At 44.2% G+C, this 11,169-nt stretch overlaps 2 protein-coding genes across 2 annotated transcripts; both read left to right on the top strand.

Annotated features, from left to right (window-relative positions):
- Window positions 1–1,018: 1,018 nt before the first annotated feature.
- Window positions 1,019–1,598, top strand: LOC146974185 (dispanin subfamily A member 2b-like). The gene is made up of 2 exons (XM_085797282.1): window positions 1,019–1,239; window positions 1,329–1,598. The coding sequence occupies exons 1-2, from the start codon at window positions 1,027–1,029 to the stop codon at window positions 1,512–1,514; spliced, it is 399 nt and encodes a 132-aa protein (XP_085653408.1). The 5' UTR covers window positions 1,019–1,026; the 3' UTR covers window positions 1,515–1,598.
- Window positions 1,599–8,016: 6,418 nt separating this feature from the next.
- LOC146974184 (dispanin subfamily A member 2b-like) lies at window positions 8,017–10,593 on the top strand. Its single transcript, XM_085797281.1, has 3 exons — window positions 8,017–8,127; window positions 9,936–10,156; window positions 10,235–10,593. Exons 2-3 carry the CDS (start codon window positions 9,944–9,946, stop codon window positions 10,418–10,420), a joined length of 399 nt encoding a protein of 132 aa, XP_085653407.1. The 5' UTR covers window positions 8,017–8,127; window positions 9,936–9,943; the 3' UTR covers window positions 10,421–10,593.
- Window positions 10,594–11,169: the final 576 nt, after the last annotated feature.

The raw sequence follows: 11,169 nt of genomic DNA, 5'->3' as shown, positions 1-11,169 counted from the left end.
CGGCAGCGACATGCAGTCATCCACCCTCAGTCCTGCTCTTGGGACATCCACAGCTGCTTTTCAGTGCCAGTTCGTCCCTGCTGTGTTAATTCAGGTGGAGTTTCCTTTACGCACCGACAGCCTTTGATCTCTGCTTTGATCTGACGTCAGATGTGACAGGACAATCTATATAGATATTTTCATGTGTTGATTCCATTAGTTGCATTAAATAGTGGTTATTGTGGATATTTATTGCATTGAAATGTGTCTGGAACTGTGGAGATCTGCCTGTGAGGTCTTGGTGACGTGTGCACTGCAGGTCAGTCAGCCAAACTTCCACTGCACCTGCTGCTCTCCGCCCTGCGCTGAGATTAGACCTGGTTGGAGGTGGCGAGCTTTCAGCGCAACCTCGGCGGGACATTTTCGCACAAAACTTCCACTGCACCAAGCTGAATCTGTGACGCCTCCCCCTGCTGCGCGGCCACGCCTATCTCAGCGCAGCGCGATCTACCAATCTTCCAATCTGACTTTGCGCTAGGCTGCGCTGGTCGAAACTTGCATTAGACCAGCTGCGTTACCTTGCGCCACCTGATTGTTGACCTAATTGTTACTATTGGTGTTGGTTTCCTGTAAGTAACTGTTGGAGCCATATCATAATTTTGTGTTCAACTATTATGTGGGGCAGGAAAGACACGTAGCTGGTGTGTAGATGGGGGAAGTACATAATAGTTTTCACACCATGTGTGTCAACGTGTCACGGTGGCAGGAACTACAGTATTTTACCATGTATTAAATCTTACCTCTGAAGTTTCGGACTGAATCATATAATAATAATTTAAAAAAAATAAATAAATAAATAATAATAATAAAAATAATAATAATAATAATAATAATAATAAACTTTATTTATATAGCACTTTTCAAAACAAATGTTACAAAGTGACAATTAGGTGACATCAAATAAAATCAGATAAATTCAGGGAAGGCTTTCCGATAGAAGTAAGTCAACATCACTAACTGACTCCGCCTCTCTATCCAGCTGAGCCAATGGATCCTCCAAGTTACACAGTTGAGGCTTTTCCACTGTGGCAGGGTGAAGCCCGGCCCACACAGGCCCCAGGACCTCCAATGGTTCCCTACACCACCGTCAACATGCCCAGGGAGCGCCCCCCAAGAGACCACATCATCTGGTCCCTGCTCAGCTTCTTGTATTTCCCCCCCTGTTGCCTCGGCCTCGCTGCGGTCATCTACTCCGTCAAGGTGAGTCACTCATGAAAACACAGTTTGTTTCCGTCTCCATACATCTCCAGTGTCCTTCAGACTGATTCACTGAACTCTGTTTCCTCCAGGCCAGAGACAGTAAGATGACGGGAGACTTCCGCAGCGCTGATCGCTACGGCACTACTGCCCGTAATATCAACATCGCCGCCATCATCCTGTTCTTCATCCTGGTCGGTGTGACCATTTATCTGTATTTCTACCAGCCAGTTTGGGCAGGAGTCATTAGTGGTACTTTTTTGAGGAAATTGATCTGAGTGGTCACGGTCCAGGATCTGCTTCATGTTCATGGCACCATTTATAACTTTTTGCACCTTTTTCCTTCATACTCCAAAAATAAGTAATTAGTTTCTTCTGTGAGTCTGTGATTCAGAGTCTGAGCAGACGGTTTCTGTCCTGTTCATTTTCTGGTTTGACCCCTAGAGTGTGAATCCAGTGTTGATTTGGTCTCATTTTAAAATGTCCTACTTTACAGCACAAATAAATAAGTTTATAAATAAACATATTGCCACTGTTTTTGGTCTCTTTTGACTGATAACTCATCTGTTTACACTTTTATTAACAAGTAAAGGTATGAAGGACTGAGAGTGGGGCGTTTGTGACTGTCTTCGAGCAAGATGTGCTAACTGACAAGAAAGTATGCAAGCCATAGTTATTTAATCATCGTGCCCTTGAAGGGATATTTCAGTTTTTTTTTTTAAAGTGGGGTTGTATGAGGTACAAATGGCCACTAAGTATAATATCTGCAGTAGAAAGTACTCTGCACCAAGATGTGGGCAGTACACTGTTGTGAATGGAGGACGATTAACGTATTTCGGCGCCTACGAGGCCGTCTCAAAATAATTCTTCAGTTCAAGAGCACAATATTGAGTGAAAACTGAAAAAAATCACCATGCTCAGGTTCTTGAAGTCAATGTCTCTTTATTCAAGTCGTGCACAGAATCTCCCACAGCAGAGTCATGAGAGAGGAGCTCCCCGAACAGATAAAGTCATCAGTATTAAAGAACAATGGAGAGTACTCACAAGACATGTCATACTTGCAACTTGCAACTCTTCCTTGCAACATAAGATGTTTTCAAAACTTAAAGGGATAGATCAACATTTTGGCAAATTGGCCCATTGCCATAATCCCTATAGTTAGGAGTAGCCAATAACCATAAAGTTAAACCAACACTAAGGAACTTTTCAGCCTTCAAATAATATTTTCATAACTTTTGTGATGGTACATCGACTTACAACATATTGAATGACACCTCTGTCATGGCCTGAGGGGGTCTGTATCATTATGGTCTGTATCGCCTTCACTGGCACTAAGCAGCTTTGAGGAGCATGGTAGGAACCCAGTTCTTACTTATGTTTCACTTTCACTTTCGCGAGTCACGGCGAGGAGGGAGCAGGCAATGCGGCACCTTTCCGTCGGATTGTGTATGTGTGTTTACTGTGAAATGATCCGCTGGTAACAGCAACTTAGTTTGGACGTCTTCTGTTAATTTCCAAGCACCGGGAGATCAGGATGTTATGGCGCTACGCGGTGGTGCTCATGCGAAATTGAGTCTTCCTTCAGGCAAAACACTACCGCTTTGGGCCACTGGCGCCGCCAAACTCAACCAAAATTGAAAGTTCTTAAAGCAGAAGTAAGCTATCCGGTCGTTTTGGCTAACTTCCTGTCAGCCGATGGAGTTAGCAGTCCCCGCCCTCGTCCCTACGTCACCACATTCACACGCATCCCTTGGCTGCACACACAGGCCCTCATTTATCAAACTTGCGCAGGATCTGGTGTAGATTCTGGTGTAAATATCAGTGTACGCCAAGTGTCACGTGTGATTTACTAAAAGTGTGTACGCTGCTGATTTCGGCGTAGAACCGGCGTGGTGGTGATAAATCCGGCGGCTGAAAACGAGCGTCATTTAAATGTCACGCCCCGATATATTCCTGCTTTAGAGGCGTCGCCCTGCCCCTTTTACGACATGGAGACACGGAAGACGGCCAAGAAGAGGGACTTTACTGGCGTTACCGCGTTGAACAAGGAGAGGGCGGCAACATTAAATATCTGGACATTGATAGATTGATAGTTTTTGTGATTGATAAGCGTCATCCCGGTGGATGGAGGCTGCAGACGCACGTGTCACCGACCACGTCAGGAAACCCAGCGACCTCATGAAATGCTCCTGCAGTTTACTAAACACAAGTGACTGAGGAGAAATCATAGGCATATTACTGCTGCGAACGCGACTTTATGACCATCAGCACCGCTGGCATGGTTCGGCTGATGGAGGGATGTGAAACACCGGCCCGATGTCCCGCTGACAGGTCCCGGTGACTGGGGGAAAAAAAAAACACTCCGCCGCGGAGATCAGCTGGACCTGGACAGGTAGCGCCCCCCCCCCCCCTCCCCTCCCCCGCCGGCTCCGGTGTCCGGCAGAGAGAGAGACTGAGGAGCCGTCCGGTCATGCTCTGGTGCAGGAGATGTTGGAAGTTTGTGTGTGTGATCTACAGTAACAGGTCTGTCTGTCATTGACTGTTTCTGTTGACACAGCTGATTAACGAGCATCTGTCACGTCGTGGTTTTTAATTCATCTCAGTTGCTCAAAATAAAAGTCCAGTTACATTTTCAACACGGACTTGGTTGTAGCGTTTCTCTTTTTTGGCTACTTTTTAACTTTTTATCAATATAAACAACAACAACATGTGGTCCACATCGCTGCGTTATTAGACCATGGTTTAATAATCATTCTGACACAGCAGCACTCCTTCCTGCATGTTCTACGCTGGTTCCAAATGTGCGTACACCTGGTCAGAGCTGGCGTGAGATTTGTGCGTACCGTACGCTCACGCTCAGATTAATAAATGCCGATCCTTGCGGTGAATTTGGTGTACACCCATTTTTTTGGTGTACACAAGTTTCATAAATGAGGGCCACAGAGAGGACCGCCCCTTTATGCCGTTCTCTCTCCTCATTGGATAAAGGTTGTAGGATACAAGGAAAGTTTTTTCCTCGGCTTACTGTGCGTTCACACCAAAAGCTTCCAAAGCGTCAAAAACGCTCGAGGGTGGGCGTCAGACAAGACAGCTCCCAAAACGGCAAATATTTTCAGCCGCTTTGGCTGCTCGTCACGTGACTGACGTCAAAGTTCGATCGCGCTGGTCATTGGGGAGCCGAAATACAAAAAAAAGAAAAAAAAAAGGCAGCCGACGGACATCTCTATTCTGACAGGCTGCCGCCGGTTGCCGCTTAACCGCGTCATAGCTAATTACCCTAAAGTTAAAGCTATAGCCTAGTGCATAACTTCTGTCGCCCCCTAAAGGATTTCTGCGTTATTACAACGATACGGCCGGCACCTATGGCCGGTGTAACCCTCCCCTCCCCTCCTCTCCCCACCGCTACCCCTGTAGCTGCATGATACATCACACACAGCAACAGTAACACTTGCAACACACCACATGCTGCTGGTCACTGTTGTAGTAAAAAAGAGGAATACAACAAATGCGTGTTCGTTGATTTGAGAGAGGACAAACAACAACGTTCTAGTTGACCATTTATTAAAGTTGGATCATCAAAAGACTTGTACAAGGATCTTCACTGTTAAGGAAATCGCAGTCTGCAAGCAGTTAGCTGCAACCACCCGCCCAGAGAAGAGTGACGAAAAAAACGTTACAATGCTCTTAATATACTTCGCACTATGTGTGTGTGTAATTAATTTCTATTGGTTAAAACTGATGGGGAGGAACTTTGGTTTAAACTTAGTTCTCCCTTTGTTGGTGCACGGGCTGGTCCCAGCCCCTTGGCACACGAACCATCCAATCTTCTGGAGACAGCACCCTGAAAGAGAAGAGCCCTCCCTACTCTGCTTTGGGCCTCTCGTGGGTATAAGCATCCTGCTCTCTTATCTTCCCCCAAGGACACCTGCCTACGTCTTGCTCCCTGTTTGTATCATCTCCTCGTGTTGGATGATCATAAATTTGTTACAAGAGGGAGAGCAGAATGAATAGGTCTACTGATGAGCAACATGCTGAAGTTACCCTTTAACCTTGAGAGAGCCCAAGCTGAACGATTCTCACGAAAACAACTTGTTAAATTATGACTTTAATAAGCAGAGCTGACAAGAGTGGTAAGACTAAGCTTGAACAACACTAGTGTTCTGCCTGCCAGATGATCAACTTAGAAAATGCATATTCCTTTAACATACTTGATAAAAAGATTATCTAAAGAAGAAACATATGAAGATCTAATATATTTTAATAAGATGAGTGTATGTGTGCACTTTTAAACTCCTGGCCTTCTGACCTCCACTTGCTTCTTCCTCACTATGCCTTCCAGGAAGCTACAGCTCAATCAACACATTCACTTATGCTACACAGTCGACAAAGGGTTAGTCTATAAGAGGAATGCATGTGATACATGCTAAAGAGGGACACATGTGGTGTACAATCAGTTCTGTGTTCACTTAGATCAGGGTCAAGTGTAGGGTAATCTCAGTGTTCTTTAATGCATTTCTAATTGTACGTGTTTCTCAATCAACGAGGTAGTATGTGTATGGCAGAACAGCAAAATAGATCAGAGGTATTGATTAATGTCTAGATTATATATCAGAGGTAATCATCAGTGTCTGAATAAGAGATCAGAGGTAGAGGTAATCATCAGTGTCTAACTAGAGGATAGATCAGAGGTAGTAATCAATGTCTGGATTATACATGTATATCAGTGGTGATCATCAAGGTCTAAATTGAATCTAACCTAACATCACGGACCACGGTTCACGGACTATAACACTCGCGACTCGCCGCACACTGCTCGTCACAGCACACAGACTCCCCGCAGTAAGTTACACACAGCAACACGGGCTACACACCTTGTAACTTACTGCTAACGATGTGGCTAACACCAGGCTGCTAACAGGTGTTGCTTCTAGCAGCTGCGGAGCGCTCTCCTCCCTCCTCCCTTCTCGTTGTCAGGTAAAACCGAGTAAAACACGTCGTTTCAGTCGTTTCCTGTCCGCCAGCGCGGGAAAGTCGCTCCAAGACAGTAAATACAAAAAGAACAAATACTGAAAAATACTGCGAGGCGTTTGAGGAGCTGAACGGCTTAATCAGTGTTGTATCATCTCCTCTAGTGGCTTGGGTGAAACCGATATTTACAGACACGTAGAAGTTATGCACTATAGCTTTAACCAGGGCTCAACTTCTCATCTGGTGACGCTTTGGACGCTTTGGAAGCTTTGGACGCTTTGGAAGCGCGGCAACGCATGTTGACGCTTTGGACGCTCAGTGTCGCCGGGCTCTCATTGAAAATTAATTGACTTCCGGCGTTTTTGACGCTTTGGAAGCTTTTGGTGTGAACGCACAGTTACAGCAGAGCAGACTGACAGACCCGTGTTTCGGACCAAACACTCTATGTAAGTGATTGCTGTCGGAAGATATAATTATTTAAGACTTATATTAACACATATATTCCGCTTACATCTGCTTTAAGTACTGCTTTAACCGAGACTCAACTTCTCGTCTGGTTAAGCTTTGGATGCTTTGGACGCGCGGCTGATGGCAGTTGAGGCTTTGGTCACCGGGCTCTCATTGAAAATGAATGACTTACGGGGTTTTTGAAGCTTTGGAAGCTTTTGGTGTGAACGCACAGTAAGTCCACATTAAATCAACAGTGACTAAGTTTAACACTTTTCTGTGTAATTCTGAGTCACATATTTCATTTAAGTCGTCAAAGTCCAGTTCTGTTTTAATGTCTAATGGTTGGTCATTGTCCAGCCAAGGTGGAGCTCTGCAATCACGAGCAGTGTATCCTCCCCCGCTTATGGAGCAATAACATGCCACTTCCCATCTATAGCCCCCACCCCAAACCTGGGGTCAGTTGCAACATGGATCAGGGATGGTTGCAACATATTAAAAACACATTAATTACACTTTTTTTCCCCCTGTGTGCCTTATGTATTTTACTGTAGTCTATCTGTAAAGCATCTTTGGGTCACTGTAAAAGCGCTATACAAAATAAATGAATTATTATTATTATTGTGAATTTCACTGATTAACTTTTGATTTTTGTCTCAATAAGCATAGTATTCCTAAAATATGCATTGTCTTACAATAGTATTATAGTATTATTTAGTTATTTAGTAATATTTATCAGAGAACAGTTGGAGTTTTGTTTTGCGTATACATAGGCCTTGAGTCAATGTGCAGAAGTTACTGTACCATTGGTAGGAGCATTATTTTTCATAAAATTGTATTTTTCAAAATATTTGATCTACACTTTCCTTTAGTCTTCTTTTTACTCTTATATGTCATGCCCAGAGACTCCTGTTTTATTTTGTAATTTACCTCTCCTCGTTTCAGGTGACTTGCCCCTTCCTCTTGTGTTTCCCTGCTGGAATGTCTTCCCCGCCCCTGTTTCCTGTGTCTGCCTTTGTTCTGTGCCAGTACGTCTTGTTTAGTGAACCAGTGACTTCTCCATGCCCGGCGCTTGTGTCCTTGTCAGGTTTTCTCATTTCTTTTGCTACTTTATGTTGCTTCCTTTGGGTTGTGCATTTGTGTTCTGACACCAGTCTTGACATTATGTGCATTACATTTTTATTTTCCTATTCAGGAGCTTTGTAACAAAATAATTATTGCTGCTTTTGGACGTGAACAAACAGTTAGAGGAAGCTATGAAGACACATGAAATGGTAAAACTGAAACTTAAATAACACGTCTCAACCCCCCTCCCTCAGACTTTAGCTGAAAACAATTTGCTTGCTCCTCTGTATGTTGCAACAGTCTGGAGGAGTTCTCTGAAGCCACGCCCCCATCTGATAAAACTGTGGAAAATTTCACTGCTGGAATAACTGCCTCAGATCATTTTCTTCCTCTGCTTCTTCGGACTCACAGGTAACCTACACACACACACACACTCAAACAATACACACATGTGCACTGTTCAGTATCAGGTTTTTGTGTTTTAGGACGGTTCAGTTAATGAGTCAGTGAGTTTGTCAATGGAAAGAAGCTTGGACGTTGTTGTCCTGGCTCTCATGTTCTGCAGCCCTCTGGCTATGAGGAGGGGGGTCTGGGTCAGGGTGGGTCTGGTCCTTCATGATGGAGGATTGGGACCAGTCTGGAGAGAGATTTGGTCTGAGAAACCCAAATGGGGCCATAACAATGCTCCATTCCTGTTTGATTTCTTTCTCTGCTCTTATTGTGTAACCATTTACCTCAACCGAGAAGAAGTGAAAGTATGGGGCAAGATCATATTTTCTCTTTTTCTTTTCTTGTCATGTTTTTTTTTTATGTTCTTGTGTTCTTTTAATGTCACTTTTTTTTATTGTGAAGCACTTTGAGCTGCAATTATTGTATGAAATGTGCAATACAAACAAAGTTATAGTTATTATTATTATTATTATTATTATTATGAAGGATGAAATAAACAGCAATATGAATGAGTGTGTTTCTCCAACATTGGGACGACATATTTAATCTCTAAAATGTTTGTTATTACGTAAGATAATGTACAGCTGATGAGTTACAGAGGAGACAACTGAAAACAAACGTACTACAAAATACATCACTCTAATTGTTACTATTGGGAAAAAAAACTCCTCCTGACTGACTTGGTGTTGGTTTCCTGTAAGTAACTGTTGGAGCTATATCATAATTTTGCGTTCAACTATAACGTAGGGCAGGAAAGACACGTGATGGGTAGCTGGTGTGTAGATGGGGGAAGTAAATGGTTTTCACACCATTTGAGTGTGTCAACGTGTCACAGTGGAAGGAACTACAGTATTTTATCATGCATGAAATCTTACCTGTGAAGTTTCGGACTGAACCATGTTTCATGTACCAGTGCACTGGGCTGAGGGATCGGTAACTTTCACATTTGAACCAATACGGTACTGATACTTGGTTCCTGGGAACTGGTACCGGTACAGTATAAGCGGTTGACACAAATGTCCGTTTGACTCAATACCTGGTACTTTAGTTGGAATTTGGTTAGTAAAAATAAAAGTAGGGAATTTGGTACCCTAGTGTTTGGTGCACTGGTACTGAGGACTGAGAACAAGTTGGTGTTGGAGTTCTCCCAATGAGAGGGTCCCCTCCATGTGGATAAGGATTTTGATGGGGAAGGCCATGAATGTTGTATTTGCCTATGCCCCAAACAGCGACTCTGGGTGGTGTCCTTGAAGGAGCTTCACTCCGGAAATCCCTAATAATGCTGGGGGCAAGGGTGGAGAAACCTGGAAGATCAGCCCCCTGGATTTGAATCAGAGTAGTGCTTTGTTACTGGAGTTACTGTAAGGTTACACAAGGTTACACAAGGTTGCTTATAGGTGTATTGGTACCAGAGCAGCGTTGGCCAAAGGTCGATGGTCGACTTGATCATAACCTTAGGAGTAGAAGGACTTCGGAGAGGCTATGAAAGAGGATTTTCATGTGGACTCAAGGAAGTTCTGCAAAACCCATTTGGTAGCAGAAGCAGGGCTCCAACACTCACACAGGTAAATGCTAGCTGTTCACCAGTTAGCATTGTGTAGTTGTCTCCAACTGCAGTTAGCAGGTTGGGCTAGCTGCTTACCAGTTAGTGTGGTGTGTTTAGCAGACTGAACCTCTAATGAAGCCACACCATGGTGTGACTTCATCAGGTCATGCAGCTCTACAGGTCCCACAGTGACATCACTAACTGACTCCGCCTCTCTATCCAGCTGAGCCAATGGATCCTCCAAGTTACACAGTTGAGGCTTTTCCACTGAAGGGGGGTGAAACGCTGCCCACACAGCCCCCAGGACCTCCAATGGTTCCCTACACCACCGTCAACATGCCCAGGGAGCGCCCCCCAAGAGACCACATCATCTGGTCCCTGCTCAGCTTCTTGTACTTCCCCCCCTGTTGCCTCGGCCTCGCTGCGGTCATCTACTCCTTCAAGGTGAGTCACTCATGAAAACACAGTTTGTTACCCTCTCTACACATGTCAGACTGACTCACTGAACTCTGTTTCCTCCAGGCCAGAGACAGTAAAACTATGGGAGACTTTCGCAGCGCTGATCGCTACGGCACTACTGCCCGTAATATCAACATCGCTGCCCTCGTCCTGTTCCTCATCCTGTTTGGTGTGACCATTTACCTGTACTTCTACCAGCCAATGTGGGCAGGAATCATCACTTCTGTTGCCTCAAGTAAATGGATCTGAGTGGTCACGGTCCAGGATCTGCTTATGCTCATGGCACCATTTATAACCTTTTTGTACCTTTTTACTTACATACTCCAAAAATGAGTAATTGGCTGAGAAGTTTCTTCTGTGAGTCTGTGATTCAGAGTCTGAGCAGACAGTTTCTGTACTGTTCATTTTCTGGTTTGATTACCACAGATTACCATTTCAAAATGTCCAACTTTACAAATAAACACGTTTATAAATAAGCATGTTGCTGCCTGTTTTTGTCTCTAATGACTGATATCTCACCTGTTTACACTTTTATTGAGAAATAAAGCTGTGAAGGACTGAGGGCGGGGCCTTTTTGACTGGAATGCAAGGATGCACTCACTCGCCCATAAAAAATGTGCTAACCCACTGCCAAGTGGTCATTGACCTCTTGGCGAAACAGTTAGCATCTTTGCCCACGGTGCGGGATACCCGGGTTCGAAACCTACTCAGGGCAGGTCACAGAACAACATTGGTCACACAGAGACAGCAGCTTGATTGACACATCACGGTCCAACTGACTTGAACGTGGCATTCAAGATGATTGGATGCTGTTTTTACAGGATTGTCCATCCCACAGGTACCTGACTTTTTTTTCATTTTTGTGAAAAAACATTCAATTATTTGGTTGCTATCGATTTCAAGCAATTCAGTAAAAAATGCTCCAGAGTAAGATCTCCAACCCTACCTTTAAAAAAACATCTGTCTGTTCTGCGTTGAGACACCCTTGACCAATCAGA

Source organism: Trachurus japonicus, chromosome 14, assembly GCF_045865225.1.
Source record: "Trachurus japonicus isolate A0001 chromosome 14, Traja_1.0".
Taxonomy (NCBI): domain Eukaryota; kingdom Metazoa; phylum Chordata; class Actinopteri; order Carangiformes; family Carangidae; genus Trachurus; species Trachurus japonicus.
Note: the sequence above shows the minus strand (reverse complement) of the source record. Positions and strands in the feature narration are given on the sequence as shown.